This window comes from Uloborus diversus, chromosome 9 (genome assembly GCF_026930045.1).
Source record: "Uloborus diversus isolate 005 chromosome 9, Udiv.v.3.1, whole genome shotgun sequence".
Taxonomy (NCBI): Eukaryota; Metazoa; Arthropoda; class Arachnida; order Araneae; family Uloboridae; genus Uloborus; species Uloborus diversus.
This window is the reverse complement of record NC_072739.1, coordinates 77,125,405-77,146,583: the sequence shown is the minus strand read 5'-3', so window position 1 is coordinate 77,146,583 and position 21,179 is coordinate 77,125,405. Positions and strand designations below refer to the sequence as shown.

General features: G+C 31.3%; 1 protein-coding gene across 1 annotated transcript; it reads left to right on the top strand.

The window, feature by feature from the left end:
- Nucleotides 1-2,151: 2,151 nt before the first annotated feature.
- Nucleotides 2,152-16,313, top strand: LOC129229664 (proteasome subunit beta type-5-like). The gene is made up of 7 exons (XM_054864023.1): nt 2,152-2,324; nt 2,409-2,559; nt 4,983-5,094; nt 11,159-11,258; nt 11,361-11,390; nt 14,567-14,771; nt 16,159-16,313. Exons 1-7 carry the CDS (start codon nt 2,178-2,180, stop codon nt 16,248-16,250), a joined length of 837 nt encoding a protein of 278 aa, XP_054719998.1. The 5' UTR covers nt 2,152-2,177; the 3' UTR covers nt 16,251-16,313.
- The last annotated feature ends 4,866 nt before the right edge of the window (nt 16,314-21,179 follow it).

Here is a 21,179-nt window from a genome sequence, read left to right as displayed (position 1 = left end):
GTTATCGTTTTTTTTTTCTTCTCCTTAATCCGTTTGCTTATATGAACATTTTTCTGTATTAAACTTTTTTTTTTTAAATTACTAAAAAGTCATAAATAGTTTTTTTTTTTTAATGAAGGCTGTTTTGAGTGTACAAACACCTGACAGGCTCGTCATTTCAAAAAAAACCAAGGGAACGATGCGGAAAATACTCAGTTTCTATTGCAGGAGAAAATCAAGAGTAGGGAATTTTTAAACTAAGGGGGGGCGGGGGGTGCGCACCTAATCACGTTAATTTAATGTCTGTTAATCATGGAGTAGGAGAGAATAGGAAGTTTTTTAGTTTGTTAGTTTGAACATACATTTGCCCTTTGTATACTTATATGCACATATTATATAAATTGGGCTAAGTAAATAACTTAATGAAGTAGTTAGTAACTTGCTTCTTACCTTTTCGCTGCAATAAATTAATAAATAGTTTAACGTAACAAATCGGTGGGTAGCCTTAAGTCCAGGTAGGTTTGCTATTTCTTTGAAGTGGAAGGGGGAAAAAATTCCAACATATTCCCTATTAGGGGGCAGCACAACCAGAAATATTTTTCTGCGGTCCTTCATTTTGAAATTTGACATGAAGGTGGGGGGGGGGGTGCACTCAATGGGAATTGAATCGGGGAAACACCGAAAAACACGCCCGCTTGCCACTTATAACTAATAAAAAGCATTACTTTTTCCAAAGCAAGGGGGACTTTCGACCTTCCTCCCTTTCGTCCACATGAGGGGGGGGGGCTTGAAAATTAGAACTTCCTTGCTTTTAGTGCTTTTTTTTTTCTAGCAAGAAAGTAAAAACATTTCTCCACCCATTAATGAATTAGTTATTAAAAATGTCAAATTTTAATAACTCTAATCTGTACTGAAATCGGTTTCTATGCGGAAAGTATCTTGCTAAACCATGGGGAAAATATCTGACCTCCTCCCCCCTTAAAATTTTGCTTATGGGCGCCCATACCCCACCCCATAAATGACGACGGACTTACTAGTGGTTCATTAGCAATCTTCGTATTTTCATACTGCATTCATTTAATTACTGCATCTAGGGTTTTCCCCCTCTCTTTAAGAGCAAGGGTGCACCCCCTCCAAAATAAGATCCCCATTACAGGGAAAATACCACTCGAAATACACCCCCCCCCCCCCGTAACAGTTTCGATGGTGCAGTGCGCCATGACCTCCCCAAGGTGGGCACCCCTCTGCATCTACGTTTTTCGTAGTTACCCCCCCCCCCCCCAATCGGGAGCAGCACTCAGGATACCCTTTAAAATTTCTATGGTACAGTTCGTGCCACGATCCCCCTTGGGTGGGCGCTCAAGTGGGTCAATTAATATGTTATCACAATTAAGGTAGTTAGTACAACGAGGGGGCCTCCGTAGCTCTGTGGTAGAAACTTTGTCTTCCAAGCCGGAGATCGTGGGTTCTATTCCCGCCTGTGCCCTGAGTGTTATTTCCTTCTCTATTGTTGTAAATCTTTCCTGTGTGTGTCCGGAGGCAAGGCACTTGGCACGCAGTCCTCTATCTATGTGAAGCTGCTTAGCTTCTAAATAAATAGATAAATAAAGTGCAACGAGAGGGACTTCAGAGCACACAGCGTGATTGAAATTTTTAGGGAGAGGAGGGTTTGCTAAAAGTTGTCTTTGCTTTTTTTAGGGCATCTCATTTTGGGGATGCATTTGAGGGGAGGGTACGTCATTGTTTTTGAGGGGGAGGAGGAGCATCTCTGATTTAGGAAAGATTTTTTCTGATGCAAATGGAATTTCATAAAAAATGCGGAAAAACTGTAACGTCATTCAGTTTGTTTTATTAAAATTCAAAATATATAACTTTGGAATACAGAACGAACCGGTTTATTTTCTTAAACTAATTTGCATTAAATGATGCTTACCAATCTTGAAAATACCAAATACATGTAAAAAAGTACACTTAAAATCGGAAAGAATATACTCCTTCAGGAAGTGTTTCCAAAAAGGAAAAATAAACTGTAACTGTATTGCTTATGGTATTGCACTTTTTTTTGGCATCATGTTCGTCATGTTGATAAGAACTCGCCTCGAAATAGATGAAGTCGCCAATATGGTAACCATGGACCCAGGATCGTTCCTGCATTGACCGACGTGTAAATTGTAGACAAAAAAAATCCGTCTGTCATCATGGCGTTAGAAGCTTTGTGCGGAATTTCTCATAATTTCGGGTTTGGTAAAAAGACTGAATCCGAAAATGACATCAATAACTTTATTCAGAAAAGCTGCGGAAATCTGAGTATTCATTCACAACTTGCATTGCCTCCCTTTAACGATGTAAGTATTTTGATTTGGAGCCAGTTGTTACGTATACCTACCTCACTTTAAGCTTGTTTAATTTCTCTTTTCTTTTGCATTTAGATATCTACTGCAGCGAATGTTTTTCATAAGGATGAATATGGAAATCGTGTTGCTATTCAGTTTAACAAAGGCACCACTACTCTAGGTTTTAAGTACAATGGAGGTGTAATTATTGCTGTAGATTCCAGGGCAACAGGAGGCTCATACATTGGTGAGACAAATATATTTTTCATTCCTTGTGTATTCTAAAAGTTAAGAGTATTCCACATTTACTGTTTTCTGTCAGATAACTATTTCATGCAGAATTAAGTGGGGCATTCCATCGATAAACAAAATTCTTATCAAATTCCTAGATTTTATACAACTTTTTGGGACTAGTTATCATATGCCAAATTGGTGGGAAAGCACACCATTGTAAAAAGGTTGTTGCTTTTTGCTCCTCATATTTGAATTTCCTCACATTGGAGCCTTGACTTGCTTGCGATGGATGTGTTCAAAGACCCCTTACGTTGTGATATTGGGACTGAGCAACATCAGATTTTTAAAACTCTTTTTATATCTCCTTCTATACAAGGTTGGCATGGCATTTATTATCAGATGGTTTTTATCGCCTTGGGAGAACCTTGTTTTTCTCGTTTTTGCCATTATGGGAAACATAGAGGGGGGTGTGGAATTCAAATAGTATTCTTTATATATAAATATATATTTTTATTAAAATTTATGTTCAGTGACCATACCTACTCATTCCTTTCAAGCATAAAAAGCAAAGTATATTGTAACACTTTGTTTTTTAAATGAAATAATTAGCTTTAAAAAAAGTGAGGGGGAGGGATTATAGGCATGTAAACCCACATTATTTTACTTATTCTTCCTTTCTTCCTTGAGAGTTAATGCAAAAACATTAAGTATAAGGCTCAAAGTTAACAGTAGTCCACTAGTCTGGGACTGCAAAATCATCAATTGGATCCACCAAATATCAAGTCCAGTCTGAAACTACCAAGCAATAAAGTTGGGGACCAATAAAAAAAATCTATTGTTCACTTAGAATTTCAATCCATTGGGCCAAGCATGTCAGACGGGACCTAGGACATCACGGATAAGGCTTGCGCTAGGGATTTCAATATGCTGGCTAACAAGTTTGCCTAATTCTAAAAGATCTTAACCAAAGACAAAACTAATTTTAATTGTGAGTTTTAACTTTTTGTAGAAAACAAAGGAATAGTTTTATAAAATATAAGAGCTTATATTTTAAATTTTCGCGTATATGTTAGTGATATTAACACAAAATAACAATTCATAAGGCATTGAGTTTCAAATTTATTGTTTTTTTCTTGCAGAACTGATAATAGTTGAGAATCAAGGGGAAAACTTTTTTCAGTTTTAGTGGACATTTCTAAGAATTTTCCATTCATGAAGACCTTTGCCAAATCCAAGATTTTCCCTCCAAATTTACGGTTTTATTGCCTTTGACTCTGTGGTCAATGTTGAACAGGGACCCTCACAGTGATTGTTCTCTTTCTGAAATAGCCAAGCATTACAATCAGCAGCAAAGAGCACCCATGATCTTGGAAACGTGTCAACACACATCTTAACAAAGTTTTAGCCTAGTCAAAATTTTTGTGCTTCAACATGAGACGAAATGATCGGTTGTGACCTTGTGAAAAGCTCACATATTTTTTTCGTTAAGTTTCATTTAGGAAATTATATTCCTTCCTTTTCGATTTATACCAACAAGAAATGTTATTGGTTGAACATTAATGTAGTACAGTCGGACCCCAATTTAACCAATTCTTCTGGACCAAAACTTTTATACGTTAAATCAGGGTTATTCGTAATATGGGGTGTGTGAAAAAAATGTACTTACCTTATCTAAATCCTTAATAAGCAACTGCGCAAAAATATTCATAATTAGAAAGTTTATTCTTTTTATTCAGCATTCTATGACTTATTACACACTAATTTGAAATTTAAAACTGCTGAGTAATAGATGTTTGGACAATTTCCTTGAAACTTGACTTGAAATAGTTCTCTTTTGACTTAATGGAGAGAGAAAATTACTGTGTCATTTGCAGCCTTCTGCATGAGATATGTTTTTACAATTCCCAGGCCATGTAAAGCATTTGAAAAAGTAACAGTTTTAAGGGAAGTTTCACTATCGCTTTCAGCATCAGAATAACTATTTGTTGGTTGCCACTCCCTCTTGAAAAAATTGTTGATTAAAAAAAAAAGTCTTCTTGGATATATGGATGTAACATTTAGAAAACAATCCAATATATTACATAGTCTAACTTAAATTAACAAAAGAAAATTTTTTTTTGGCTGTTTAAAATAATTTTTTATTTCGGGGTTTATTATTTGGTAAATAGAGGTTTTTATCTTCATTAGGGGGGGAAGAAAAATTCATTAAATCGCGAAAATCGTTAAAACGGGGTCAGACTGTATATAAAACTTGTGTCATATTTAACAAATTGTAACAACTGATGGAGTATTTATTGGTTTTAAAAAAATAACAAATACTCCATCATTTATATGTCATTTTTAAATTGCATTATCAAATTTGCATTCCAAATTCAAAAGGAATAAGTTGCATTTAATCTCTACAAGTTTTCTAACAAAAAACATGTTATATTTTAGGATCTAATGAAGTAAAGAAAGTTATTGAAATAAATGACTACTTACTTGGCACCATGGCTGGAGGAGCGGCTGATTGTGTCTATTGGGAACGAATACTTGCTGAAAGATGCAGGTTTGTCTCAACATCGTTCTACTTGCATCTTAAAACTTTTTTTTTGTTCTATTTTTTTTCCGTATAGGAAAAACATACTTTAGTGTTAGGTTTATTTAAGTTCTCATCTTATGGTTTAATTCTACTTAAAATGTATCCCAACAGAGCATGATTTCAGTTTTATTCTGTTTTATGAGAATTTTGACATTAAGATGTAATCATAGGGAAGAAATAAAATTTTGATTTACCTATTAATGATGCACGAGGACAAAAAAGCAACGATGTTTACAGAATTATAAACAAGTGTCAAAAATAAAGTTTGTAAAGCAGCTGAGAGAAATGTTATACATGTTGTTGAATCAAGAAGTTCACCAGTGAGGTTCTCTCCCCCCCCCCTTTTTTCCCCCAAACACATTAAAAATCATAGAAAAATAAATCAAAGCAATTTTTTCAAAAAAAAAACTGGTCTACATTTATTTATTTTCCCTGATTTAATTAATTTTTATAAATTTGCTATGTAATTAATGAGGCAGAGTGTCTACAGAACTGGAAAACCATTCACAGAAAATTGGAAAATCTGATTGTACCATAATTGTTTAGCGTAATCTCATCTTTTTAATATGGGATGAGGATAATCGACTCCTGATTATCCAGGAGCAAGTTATCCACGTTGCTGATTATCACTTGCTTAAAGTCTCTTTTCTTCCATTCTCATCTTTTCAATGGAACATATTTCTGTCATGCTGGATAAGTTTTCAACCCTTTTTATTGAGCAAATTTCATTTGAACACGGAAAAATCTTTGACAGAATCGGAAATAAAAGAGGAAGTTTTCCTTCATGATTTAATTAAGTCTGGTAGAGAAAATGTCAATCAGATGATATCAAGTGGATTGATTATTAAAATGATCCTGGCTTCTAGCATGTAACTCATGAATAAGATGTAATGTGTTAGATATCTGTGTCTATGTGTTCGATATGAATTTTTTAAGAGTGATGAAGAAGGTAAGAGGTGCAAAGAAGGTGAATTCCTATGGAGCTTTAGCTCCAGTTAAATGCCTTATTTAAAGAAAAAAGATGGTGTCATTTTGTGGTAAAATAATACTAAAAGAAGTCGATCCCCTATAAAAAAAATCAGTGAAAAAGTAAGGTCAGTGCAAAAAAAAAAAAGCAAAAACTAATCTAAGATTACCTGAACATGTTTATCCACAAATTTATGAGCAGTGATTAATTGAAATTTCTCAAGAATTATTAGTTACCTATTGTGAATTCAAGCTATTGAAATGCATATTTGTTAATTAGTTTTCTTCAGTTTTGTGGATTATTTTTTAATTGAAATTTGCCATTAGTTAAAGAAGAGAAAAAAAGGATTTTATACTTGACCCTTTTGAAAAATCAATGTAAAAGTTGTAATTTTTAATTTTTCAGGGTTTTTTTTCTGTTTCTTGAGGCCACACAATCCTTAAGAACGAAATAACAAAATCTGATTTGTTCTTTGATTCACCATTGGTGACAAAAGTCACATATGGGTACATCCATTGTTACTCTTGTGACCATCAGAGCAAATTTTCATAAAAACTTCCTATTTCCGCAGTTCAAAATTTTTCTAAGATAAAATTGATAATTATTTATGAAACATACATTAATTTTTCTTTATAAAAAAATATAAAATTCATAGAAGAAAGTATTTTTCTTACCTACATTGCAAATAACATTTTTGTTACTCTTGTGACCAATAAAAACATTGCGTTTGCAAAATTGTGTTTAAAATTAGATTTCTGTGAATTATACAAGAATACTGGAAAAAACTGTTCATATTCCTAAAATATGGTTATTTAACTTTAGAAAAATGTAAAAATTGAAAATATTTAACAGCATTTCCATTAATTATAGCTGTTTTTGAAAAAGGCTAACCGTTACTCTTGTGACGTTACTCTTGTGACATTTTGTTCATAATGAAATTTCCCCTAAACGTGCACATCAATTATACTCAATAAAGACAATTAAATAGGTTTAAAGACATTTATTATTAATGAAGACTTTACAACAAATTCTCTCTTGATAAAATATAATAATGAATATGAAATGGAAAATTAAAATTATGCAAATTTATAAAATCCACGAGAATTTATCAAATTTGGAGCATCAGTATTGGCTACAATTTGGTGTCTCTTGTACCAAATACACTTATTTTCTTCTTCAAATTTATACATTCCTTTCACTTTTGTGTGTATTAAGCAGTGTATTTTGAAATCATCATCAATTGCGTCAGTAATTATGCCATGAAATTGTTTCTCGTCATAGGTTACAATGACCCACTGTCCAGGTTGGAATTTCTCAACATCGGTTGAATTCGAGGTGTCATTATGAATTTCAGTATTATCAGAGTTATCTCTGTAATTCTGCTCATTAAATGAAAACTCTTTAAAAGAATCGTGTTGTGGATATGGCCTGTAGCAAATGCCATTGTTCTTGGCCTCAACATGATGAATTTTTTGAGTACCTTTAATGCTGCTTAAATTTTGCCACAATGTTGACACAATCTCGCTGCAATTTTCAATATCTTCATTGGAAACATGAAGAATATTTATTTTCGTTTTTCCTTTAACAGTTTTCACAAAATCAAAAGCATTTCTTACAGTTACCCTTTTAGCTCTAACTTCATTCCAAACAAATCGTTTTGTTACAGCCCCGATTCCGTCAACGGCTCCTTTCCCATGTGCTGTTGCAAAGAATGTCCAATTACACTTTTCGAGGTTGAAATGTGATTTTAATGATATCATGTTGGCAAAGTTATATTTCTGCTTAAATTGACCAGCACAACCATCAGAAAATATCGAAACATTTTTTACTGATGGATTTTCTTGCAAATGCACTGCTAATATCTTGCGTAGAAATGCATTTACACTAAACCGATCATGTGTAATATTATCAGAAATGACAGCATATGATGTAACTTTGTCTTTATCGTGCCAAATGACAGCAGTAAAAACAGTTACTTGTGGATTTGACCAATGTGCTGATTGTATCTCATCTTGATATAGGCAAGTGTAATTTTCAGCGAAATCAACTTGCATAACAATGTTTTCAGAATCTGTGTTATGCTTTGAAAAATTGAAGTAGTCTTGTGTACAAGTTTGAACAAATGTGTGCAGCAGGAATTGTTTTAGCTGTTTCTTAAGATCAACTAATGAATTAGAGATGGTATCTTCCACAAGAACTCTGTCGAAGCGTTTTCCCCAGGCAGTTTCAACTGTTTTCCATTGGTAATAGCTTAATATGATATCTGGATTGTCAATATTTACATCAAACAGTGCCTCAATTGTATCATCACAAATTGCACATTGTGAATTCATGCATTCATACGAAGAACTATAACAGCATATAGTGTTTATTAAATCCTTTGCAGATATGTCAAATGCAGACAGCACATTACCTACAACTTTAAGGAGTGTTTCAAAGTTTTCGTGGTATCTGCATATGCAGACATTCTGTGGGATATCTTTATATGGCAGGATGTAACTTGGTTTTAATGCGGCAAACGATGATTTTCCAATTTTGACGCCTGGAAAAGTTTCTTTAAATAAAGAGTAGGCTTCAGAAATTGTAAACAGTAAATGTCTTCTACAATTAATAAGGGCAGTAGTATCCTTTTTCTTGCGCCTGACATATGCGACTTTAGCTGTTGGATCTGGCCGACTAATGTCATCACGAAGATAAAAGTCAGTAACAATCTTCTTAGTTTCATCATTAATGCCCTTCTTATCTTTATGAGAGTTCTTACTCTTCTGTGTAATTCCAGCATTTTCAGCTAATTGTTCAATTACTATTAACTTTTTTGTAGGTGATGTGGGCAGTTTGCTTTCAATTCGTTTCATCATTCTTCCCATAGCCTGTGGAGTTAGAGATTTTTTGCCTTCTTTATTATTCTTAAGCTTTGCCATTTCTCTACTTTTTCTTTTTCTTAATTTTGCTTTTTCTCTCGCTAAGGCTTTTGCTGATTCAGACGACATCATTTTGACTTTGTCATAATATGATTTGTTTTGTATTTTTCGCCTATCCAAGTAATCTGTCTCATTCTTGTGAGTTTCTCTCCACAATTTTTGGCGCTTAGCAGCACTTTTTCTTTTTAAAGTAGTTTCATCCATTAGCAAAAAATAATGGAATTGATTAATTGAAGAAAATAAAATTGCAAACTTTTTGAACAATTCATTTATAACTCAATAATAGTTTGAAAAACAACCATGTGCTTCACACTAACATTAGAATAAGAAAAGTTTAGTTGTTTATTATGTATAATCTGTTTTTATTAGTGTTTCTAACTGTAAAACAAATTTAAAAAAAATATTGATAGATATTTCCTTTGTTAAAAATATTTCAATTTCATAAATAAATTGGTTAATTGCACATAATTGAAGTTTAAAATTACAAATGTTAGTTGTAGTGAGCTTTAAGCTAGTTGAAGAAGTTTTCTAATAAGAAAAGAAACAACTAAACTCTAAAAAAGTTGGTTTGTGTTTATGTTTTAGCAGTTTCATGCTTAATTGTAGTAAAGGCATCATGTGTTACTCTTGTGACACATGCATTTTGTTACTCTTGTGACAACAGTCTAGAGCCAATTATCCTCATAATATAAACAAAAAAATTATTGTAAAATATATCATATGTTATTAAGGCATAGAATAAAAAATTTAAAACAAAAATTATACATAGTTTTTTTTTTTAGAATAACTTTTATATGTTTTGCGTTACTCTTGTGACCATAAAATAATATTTTTTCAGGTATAGATAAAACTGTAAATAAAAGTACATTTAAATTTTTAACTGTGTGGATTGAAATAATAAATAGCAAATTATTAATTTCAATATTTAATAATTTTTTTCTATGACAAAAAGTAGGAAATAACACGATTCAAAAAGTGCTATATTTTAATCTGAAATGAAATCAAACGGAAAGCTCTTGTTTCCCTGCTCACTATTGCTTTAGATTTGATCCTATGAAATTGAAATATAGAAATTTATATGTATGGACTCTTGATGATTAAAAAGATGTATCACACTTATATTTAAGCTAAAAAATATTTTTTATCAAAAAGGTTCATTTTTGGTGGACGTACCCATATGCAGAGAAGAACAGTCTCTGTTTGGCAGCAAATAAATGGTTTTTCAATTTTTCATTTTCTACCCCAGAGTTGTGAAAGTGTTTCAGCTAATTTTATGGAATTAGCCTTATAGTCTATTTTATCATTTTAATCTAGACCAGTATTATAGCTTCATGATCGTCAATTGTGGCATTTTACTCTGTGAGTAGATAAAAGGTTCCCCTCTCATTTTTATTACTAAATTAATCAAAATTCCTATTTTCTAAGATTTCCTTTTAACTTGCAGCATAAAATCATGGATGCACAAGTTTGGTAGATTGAAGGAATTGTGTAATTATTTTTAAAATATGCTTACTTTGTGATTTTTTTAGTCCCCTTTGCTTTTCAGACTCTAATTTTAGAATGAATGCAAAAAAAGAACTACTAATTCTTATCTTTTAATGGTATGACAGCATTATTGTTGGCAAAGACTGAAATTGTCACTAACATCGCTGATGGCTTGTAAAATTTGGTATTTCACCATAGCACACAATTATAGGGAAATGTGCTCTTCGCTCAAGGGTGATTGTGATCCAAAACTTCTGACGTTTTGGAAAATTTTGTTCTGCCATTTCTGAAAATTTTGGTTTTGCAATTCTAAACTGAAGAATTATTTAAAAAAAAAAAGAGCTTTTAAAATGGTTTTTGAATGATTTAAATGATTTGTGTATGCATATTTGAAGAGTTTTTTTACGGATGAGGGGGGGGGGGAGCTTCCGAAAATTTCAGTCTTTAGAAAATTTTACTTGACTCCACTTGCACCCCTGTCCTAGCTGTACTCTTGTTGATTATTGGATCCCATTAATGCATTTCTATGTATATAATTTGTTTTTAAAAGTTTTCTATGTTTTGCTATATTTTATTCTGGAATCAAAATGTTGAAGTTTTCTTGATTTTATTATTTATGATGGAAAACTGTTAAAAACCGATTCCTCTTTCATTTTAGGATATACGAACTTAGAAATCGAGAACGAATATCTGTTGCTGCTGCATCTAAATTGCTGGCAAATGTTATGTTTAATTATAAAGGAATGGGCTTGTCTTTGGTAAGTATTAAAAAAAATTTTTTTTGCTGTTTTGTGTAATGCCTAATTATTTATAATGTTATTGATTAAATGTATTCTTTAACATTCATTTTTTTTTTGTAGGGTGTGATGATTTGTGGCTGGGATAAGAGAGTATGTATACATTTTTTGTGAAAATGTTTTATTTTGACCTTTCATAAATGCTTAAATTCTGTACTTTTAAAGAAGTCTTTTAATTAGTTTTCCCCGGTGCTTTCGTCCCCGACTCCCTACCTTAGCATTACCCATAAGTCCTTGAAAGGTAGAAAAATGATTTAGTTCCTGTGTGTAGATATTTTTGAACTACACTCAAATAACTCAAAAATGTTATTGCTGTTTTGAAGCTTGCTTTTTTTTCTTTGTTTTTAAACCAAATTTTATGACCTTTTTTAAGTATCACTTCACGGTAATAATCTGCACAACTCAGATAAGGGTTAAGATACAGTGAACGTTGGATTACTGAAGCAGCTGCTTAATGAATCAAATCCTCAAAAACATTGAAATCCAGCTTTAACATTAAAAAACTGTCCAATATTTGAATCAAATATGTTGCTTGAATGAATCAAGCCTTACCCTTAGTAACCTTTTTCAAACTTGTGTTGCATCAGCTCAGTCTTTTTCCCTTTGCCTTTTAGTAAAATGAGATTTGTTTTTTTTTTTTTTTTTGTTTTTTTTTTTTTTTGTTTTTTTTGCAAATAATGAATTAGTGGGAGGCAGGATGTTTCACACTACTAGCAACAGTTTTCTCGGAAAAAGGAAAAAGTCATGCAAAACCAGTGAGTCGGAGAAAGACCTGGTGTCGACTAGGTTTCTGTGCTCTAGGCTTTGTAACCGGTAGCTTTAAACTTGGAGCAACAAGGTAGGATTCTAAGGACTATAAATAGATCTTTTGACTGAAGTTTTTCATCCCTTCAATAAGCAATTTATATGAACGTTTAGCTTAAAAATTAATTAGAAAAAAACTTATACGAAATTTAAAACATACAACTCCATGTGCATATTTTCGGGGTACGAAGTAATTTTGTACAAAATTCCAAGGCTGTAGGTGCTATGAGGTTTTTTGGACCCAGGCCTGCCATACTTTCACAATTTCATTGACGTTACTTTTGTTTTAATATATAGAGATTACGCTTATTTGTATTTTAAATGAGATAGTTTATTTCATTTACTAATTCAATCTTTTATCAAAATACTTACATATTCATTTATAAATTATTTCATTAGCATTCCCTCATTTAATTATTCCTGTACTAATTTTCTTATTTGTTCACTACTTTACTCACTCATTTATTTTTTCTCCGAAATTAATTTATATATTCTTTCCTTTATATTTATTCATTCATTCTTTTATTTACTTGATTATTTGATCAAAAATATCTTTTATAATCGAATGCAACATAATTTGAAAGTATTATTTTTCACTTTGCCCCATAAATGAAAGAAGTGAAAAAATTCCACCTTTTTTTTGGGGGGGGGGGGGGGGTACAAATTTTCTGTCAAAAATGAAAAATAATGTTTCAATGCTAGTTTTATTATAAAATAGGTTGTTCTTTCTTTCTGTACTGTAATTTTCAGAATGAATACTTAACTTGTTGATTTTGAAAAAAGTAAGTTACCTTAACTATTTCACTTTGCCCCACATTCCCCTACTTTTCAAGAAAAAAAAAGAATGTTTATTGATATTGACTTTTATGATGTGAATTGTGTACCATTCATATTTGATGTTTCATTTTTTTTTTTTATTCATTCATTCTTTTATTTTCTCATTTATTTGATCAAAATAATTTGTTTTTCACTTTGCCTCGTGAAAATAAGAAGTGAAAAATTTCCACCTTTTTTCTTTCTTTGGAGGTACAAATTTACTGTCAAAAATGAAAAATAAAGGATACAGAAAACTCTTTAAGCATTCAAATTAGGGAATCTCAGTAAGTTGACACCCACTTGACTTGACATGTTCTCATAGGGTGTCAAGCTATTAAGGTTTCACAGTACTGTACAATCTCGTTATTCTGACAAACTGGGACCAAAAGCAAACCGGATAAAGGAACATCTGTTTTGGAAATGGGGAAAGGCACTTTCAAGAGAGAAGAAAACAAAACCAACTTGTCTGCTATTATCTTCTGCTATGTTATTAAGCTGCTGTGAAACATTACTTTACTAATCGTTTTTAGTTATATTCTTCAATATTTTCATATTTTATGCAAGGTTTAATAGGATTTAATTATTCTAAATGCATTAAAAATTCATAAACTGTAGAGTTATCAATTTTATTTGCACTGGTATGTGCTTCCACGTTCAGTATTTTGCAATTGGAGAGTTCAGTATTATGCTCCCCAATTATTATCCTTGATAATAAATATTAACCTTGATAATGGGTCAGTTTCCTGAGTGGTTTAAGTTGCAAAATATTTTTGTGTCCCACAATGTCACACTAAATGATTGTGAATAGAATGAGTAACAAGACAAATTTTTTGAGATTCCCTTTTCAGTTTTATGTGGAAGATTAACTGTGGAACAATAGCTTCTGCAAATGCAACAGCTTGAGGTGTTTTCATTTTCACTCAATAAGCTAAAATACACGCATTGGCGTAAAAGTTTAACACACTAAACAATGGGCAATCGCCAACTTATCCCATTTAGATTCTCTCACCAGATGGAATATAGCTAATAAACAAAACACTTTTTCATACGTGAAATACACCACCAGCTCAGTCATGTGCTTCCACGTTCAGTATTTTGCAATTGGAGAGTTCAGTATTATGCTTAGTTAAAAAGTGGGGCTTAGTAACAAAATTACATAGGGTTGTTTTGCCCAAACACTTTATTATTTATAGTTCAGCTGCAATGTTGTTGAACTGACACTCCAAGTATGCCATGATGTTTGTTACATTCCTGTAATTTATTGCATGTATACATTTAATCAAAATAAAGAGCGCACATTTGGCATACTAATAGTTCAATCATATTTTTAAATTATAATTTTTTAAAAGTTCTTCAAATGTGATTCAGATAAACAAGGTTCTACTGCATTTCCACTGAAACAAATGTGCCATTTCATTTGAACTGTAAAGTTTGGATATAAAATTTTTAAATACTTCAATTTTTTTCAAAATTTCAATTTTGCATTAATTCTTCCTGAGTATTCTTCAGTATTTCTTATATTTATGAGAGCTTTCTTGATAATTATGTCTTAAAGTATTTAAAGTCAGATTCACTCCCTAAAAACTTAATTTTGGTTTTGTAAAGTATTCAAGGAAAACTTCTTGATAAAATGTTTTTTTTTTCCTTAGGGTCCTGGACTGTATTATGTTGACAGTGAAGGTAATCGTTTCCCAGGAAATATATTTGCTGTTGGTTCAGGTGGAACGTATGCATATGGTGTGCTGGATAGTGGATATAAGTATAAAATGGATGATGAAGAAGCCTATGAACTGGGACGTAGAGCAATTTATCATGCTACTCATCGAGATGCTTACAGTGGTGGCATTGTTAGAGGTATAACATTTTGAGACAATGCTCTAAATTTATGTAGCTTTAACCAACACCCTTCTAATATTAAGTGCTAATCACTTTCTCATATTTAATATTAGAAGAAAACAAACTTAAAAATGTGTTGTTCCTACTGCTATCTATTGGAGATATTGGAGCCTAATAATAGATAATTTAGAAATCAACCAATTAACAATTGTTTGGATCTACATAGCAATGCCATCGTTAAATGGGAGCTAAGTGGTGGTGTCTACTGGGTTGTTATCATGTATTGCAGTTTACTTTTTGAGGCAAATGTGATAGGCATTTAGTATTAAGGAGGGTGTTGCTTTAAAGTTTATGAAAAAGTGACAACAATAAACAAAGACGATGATTACAATATCCAATTTTTTAAAACACGTTATTATACAAGTGCTCCGGGACTTTGTGATTCTGATAACATTAACCATGATCACATTAAGCGGTGCCTACTGTAGAAGTAAGTTGTTTTTCATCCAGGGATTGTATTTTATTTTCGCAAATGTCACTAATTTTTCTTATTTTAATATTGAGAATTGAGATTAAGTTTTCAAGACCTTGAATGAATTTATATAGTTTGCACACAAAGTTTTTTTTCCGTAAATTGAGAATATTGAGAGTCAAAAAGACTACCAGAACTTTTATTTCCTTCAATTTTACCAGCATTCTGGTGAATGCAGAGGTGGAGAAAATACAGTAGACTCTCGTTTTACATAGGGGTTATGTTCCACGGAAAGGCTGCATAGATAAATGCTGCTTAAATTAAGACTTAATAGTAGTGTTAAAATAGGGGTTATTTTCCATAGGTAAAAAAATACTTCATTCTAGTGATGACTCATTATAAATTAGTTTAATAATGTGTACTTTACATCAATACATATGCATAAAGAACACATAAATTCATTTAATGTTTATGAAAAGGAGCTGGTTATGATAGTCTTAGGGGTTGAGAGCAGTCATTAAGAATTTTTCCCTGTATTTCTTTCCAGAGCATTAATGCATTTGCATCACTTCTTATGGTGAGATCATCTTTCACTAAAAAATCAAAGGTTATTTGCTATTGTCGAGGAATGGCTCAAAATTTTCAATGTGAACATTTTCGGTAGTATGTCACCAATGTAGGTATCCTCATTGGTTTTGTGCTCCTTTGTCACTCGTAAGAGCACTTCTTCCACCTCGTTCTGAATTGTCGAGTCTTGAACTGTGTAAAATAAACCCGTTTTACAACAAATCTGTACTGTAATGCAAAATTTTGAGTTTTCAATCTCCAATCTGGCCACCAAAACTCATTAAAAATTAGATATGTATGTTAAAATTCATATCTTTATCACTTTTTTAGATAAACTAATATTCTTTCTCTTTTTTACCTTCATAGTTTATCATATGCAAGAAACTGGTTGGAAGAAAATAAGTGAAGAAGATTGCACTGATTTACATTACAAGTACTTAGATGAGAAAATGGTGTAAACAGACTGTGTGTCACATATTTTACCTTTTGTCAAAAATTCAGTAAATAAAATGTTTTGTAATAATTTTTGATTGCTTTATAATTGTGTGATGAGAGGCAGTTAATACTTTTTTTCCTGACCACATACATATCACTATATCCTTCATTTAGAAAAAGAGTGCCACAATACGAAATTTTTAATTTTCTTTTTTTCATTCAAAGGCCTTTAAAGGAGAGCACAGCAAAGTTACTTTTCTTGATATAAATTTTTCTATTTCATTTCTTTGTACTGTGGCACTCTTCTTGAGCAAAAATCCAAAATGAGCAAAATCCCCTTTGAATTTATCAGGGTTCGTACTTCCTTAAGTATAAGAAACCCTTATTTTCATCAAGCAAAATTAAGGTCCCTAAAAAACCCTTAAAAAGTCCTTAATTTTCTGAAAATTTCCTTAACTCTTTCAAAACTATATTAAGTTTGGTCCCCTTTTCTTAGTTTTTTTATTTTCTCCCTTCAAATCTTCATCCTCCGCGTTTCCTGCCGAAAACGTATGTTTGGGAAACATACCAACGATGTCAAACACGTGTTTCGCCGAAAATTGCATGTGTTGTTTGAGATTTCAGTCTTTTTGCATCCTGCAAATATTTCAATCATTTTTGATGTTGGAAGGTTTTTTCACCATAGGCTACTTTATACCTACGTATTTTATTCATTATTTCAATAATACTTTTTTCTTAAATTTATTTTAGAAAAAATGCAAAACTCACTTTTTTATGTATTTTAAGAAAACCTTCTAAATTTTTATGGGGAATCTCTAATGGTTTACGCTTTTGCAGCCTGTGAGTTTTTTTTGGAAATTCATGATTAAATGAAGCAATTTGAAGTAGTTATTTTGATCCTAAAATAGGGTTATGAAGTTTTTTTTTAAAACCAAATTATAAATTCCAATACAAGAGAAAAGGTTAACCAATTATTTATATTTATATATGTTTATTTATTTTCAATTCTCGCTGTGAAAATATGTTCTACCAGATAAGGAAAACCTAGATTTTTATTCTGTTGTAAATTTTTACTTTACAAATAAACCTAATTTTAAAATTTATGATCTAATTTTCTATACCTTAAATTCAAATGTTTTTAGTTAAAAAAATATATTTTTCTCTAAAAAAATATGAAAAATCGATATTATTTAGTGATACAGCCAAGATTGAACTCTAGCTCCCTCAACCCTTTATTTCAGGACTTGGGGGGGGGGGGGGGCTAGAAATTGCTGCCTCTCTTTCAAAATTTAAATTTATATCGAAATAAACAAACTTGCAAGGATTGTTGCTATGCAGCAAATTTGTACAAAATGAGATGTTAATAACAATAACAAATGCAAAGTAATAATAAACCATAGTTTGAATACCTTGAAAAAAGATTTTAGTTCTTTTTTTTTTTCAATTTCCCTCTCACTCCGATAAGGTATGCTAAAAAAATAATGCTTTAATATACAAATAATTTTCTACACTTATCCTCATTTTCCTGATCTTTTTTATAACTAAAATTTGAGATATAAATACATTGCTTTAAAAACAATGTGCCGTGTATTGTATTAATCTCTACCCAATTATTTCAAAGATAATTAAAAAGGGAAAAGTTCGTGTTATCTTTCAATTTGGTAAATTTGCCATTTTTTGTTCAATTTTGGAATGTCATGGACTTCAAGGGCTATTTTGATCTCATCTCTTTTCTGCATGCTCATCCCTGTGATGTATGACATTCTAAAATATAATTCACTGATGATGGGGCATCAGTCAATTGTGCCTTTTCCTGCAGTTTGGGAACAATGTTATGCATTTGTGTATGTGTATATAAATATGTATCAAGTACTTTTCCCCCTGGGAAACTTTGAAATGGTGTGCCTAAAATGATCTTATTATTTCCAATGAGTCCTTAATTTTCACTTTTAAAAATGAGTATGAACCCTGTTTATGTATGACTTCAAATTTTAGAAGTTCCATCTTTAGCAAAAGTAAGAGTTGGTGTAATTTTACTTGGGAAATGAGGGGGATTTGTTTTTTCCTTACTTATTCATACATGGACATGCATATGCTTAGAAAAAGCATGTCTTAACTCATTATTCAAAAAATACATTGCAGTTAAATGTTGAATAATTTAATCACTTCTGAATATGTCTCATATTTCCCTCATGAGTGGGGCACTTTTGAAAATTTAAGAAAATTAGCAAATATCATAAGAATGGATTAATGATGGGATGATGAAAGAAAATCTTTACTAATGTACAGGAGATGACTTTTTTTTTTTTTCATGTTTTGTTGATGCTTTATAATTAAAATTTTTTGTAAAAATTGGTTGTGTTTATGAAAAGTTTTCTGTAGTTAGTGTCTAAAGAAGTTGAACTTTCATTGGGAATTATTATTAGTGAAGAGTGAAAAATCTCATGCTTAAAAAATACACATTATATGCTTTAACGAAGAGATTTTTTAAAAAATGTATTCGTACATTTGGAATCCTCAAACTTAGTCAAGTTTTGGTGTTAAAAAGAGAAAAAAAGAAGCTGCTGTAATGGTTGAATTTTATAAAATTAATTATCAATAGCATATTTCCACTGTCTGAACAAAGGAGACTTAAGCCTTATGTGCAATGCTATGTTTTGTATACCTTGACCCATTCACTTTAAAAATGTTTACATGTAGTGGCTTCACAATTTCTGTTTTTCACTATTCAAAGTGGGGAAAAGAAATAAAATCGTAGAAAACACTCTATTAAACTATATTCAATAAATTTCATGTTCAAGTTGAATGCTGTTTTAACGAAGTTCAAGGGACCAGTGAAATCGTTTTGCTATACTGATATTACAAATGTTGACATTGTTGCCCATACAATTTGAGTTTGAGATTACCAAAGTTTTCACTAAAATAAGATTTTCATGTGACATATAGCTGAAGCAAGATTTGCCTGTATATATGAAATGAGAAGTAGAAAAAAATTGATTGTATTCTTTTGATGAGTGATCTTACACTTAATAATCAGGGTTGCCATGCACCTGAAAAATACTGAAAACCTGGAAATGTCAGGGGAAAGTCGCAAATCATTGAAATTTCTGGAGATGTCAGGGAATTCCCAATTTTTGCATCTGATGGGTGAAACTGCTGCGCAAAAATGAGGTAAATGTCGCATTCCAAATGAACAGATTTTCTTGATAAATGAGAGGAAGAAAATTTAAGGTCATTTTTAAGTACTGAATGTTAGAAAGCTAAATTTAAAAAAAAAAAAAAAATGAGAATCATATTATTTTGCTTTTTTTGAAGAAAAAAAAAACAAACAAGTTATGCTTAGCTGGAAATTACTAGTATTTTCTGCATAGATTGTGTGGTCTGACTAGTATTTTAATAGCCTTTATTCAATATTTTTTTTCTTTCTAGCTTTTTAGAAAATTAATTATTATATAAATTTAAAGTTTCAAAATTCTAACTTTTATAGATTAAAACTTAGTTTTTTTGGAAACATGCCAACATTGAAGGTGACTTCGCCGAAAATTACTTTGTTTTTGCGATTTCAGTCCTTATGCATTCTTCAAACTTTTCCATTATTTCAATGTTTGGAAGTTATTTTAATAAATTCTGGATTAAAACGCTTTTAACCAGACTTCTTTTGCAGACTGTTAACAGTCTGCAAAAATAAACTGTTACAGACTGTTGTTAACAGTCTGTTACAGTTACTACTGAACAGTTAAGTAAATAACTGTTAACTGTCACAGAGTTAATTAGCAATTACATATATATTTTTGTGAAAATTCTAAATTTTAAAAAAAATGAACATTTAATTTTTTAATTTATCCTTAGCTTTAAAGCTAAGGATTTGTAAAAAATCTTTTTAAATTAAAAACAGAAGAATAGTGTAATAATTTGCTATATTCTTATGTATTAAGAATATAAATTTTAAAATTCATCATTATTGCAGAAAATATTCAGTGTTTTTTTTTTGACACAGAATGAACTATGATTATTATGGATCCTTGCTTTCCTAAGAAAGATTTGTTAGGATTTTATCTCTTTATTACATTGCTGATAATTTTTTCACATGTTTGTGTTACAGTTGAGAATAGATGTTGATGGTTTGGAAACTTTGTGGTATTTGTAAAAACATAGATATTTTAATTATGAACATCTATTTTTTTTTAACATCAATGTTTTTTTATAGATGTCGCACCACTAGTTGAGAGTGCAGTATCAACAATAGCATGTTGGTCAACATTTTGAAAGAAAAGTCTTGTTAGCATTAATGGCTGATAGAATGCTGTTATTCAAGGGAGACTTAAATCAAATAAGATTTCTTACAATATGCTCAGTTAGGCTAGAATGGTCCCCAACAGATATCATCTTACCATAGGAAAATGTTGCAAATTAAGAAAAAGATGAAAAAAAAAAAAAAAAAAGCTTAGAAAAAGTTTTAAGTAAAATAGAATGATTGCATTAAAAGGGAAACAAACTTTTGCGCAATGCAATTGCAGAGATTTAAAAATAAAAGTATCACTAATTGGAAATATATGGTCGAGCAATCTGGAAAGCATTTGTTATTTAATTTTAAGTTTGTCTTAATTTAACCCAAATTTTGATAATAATTATTGGTAATGTTTTAAAGCATTTGGTTTATAAAGTAGGTTTATTCACAGTTAACATTATATTGTACTGCTATTAAATACTGTAAGTCAACATTGGTTAACCTGGAATTTTTTCTAAAATTGACTAGAAATGCCAGGGAATTTAATTTTTGAACTTTCGTGGCAACCCTATTAATACAAGGGGTGATCAAATGAAAAGGTATGGAGCAACATATAAACGAAACAGTTAAATAATTTGCATATTCCGCGATGGGAGAATGTAGCGAGACATCTTGGGATGCCATTGGAGGCTCTGACTGGGATCGGAGCATGCGCGAGCGCCCA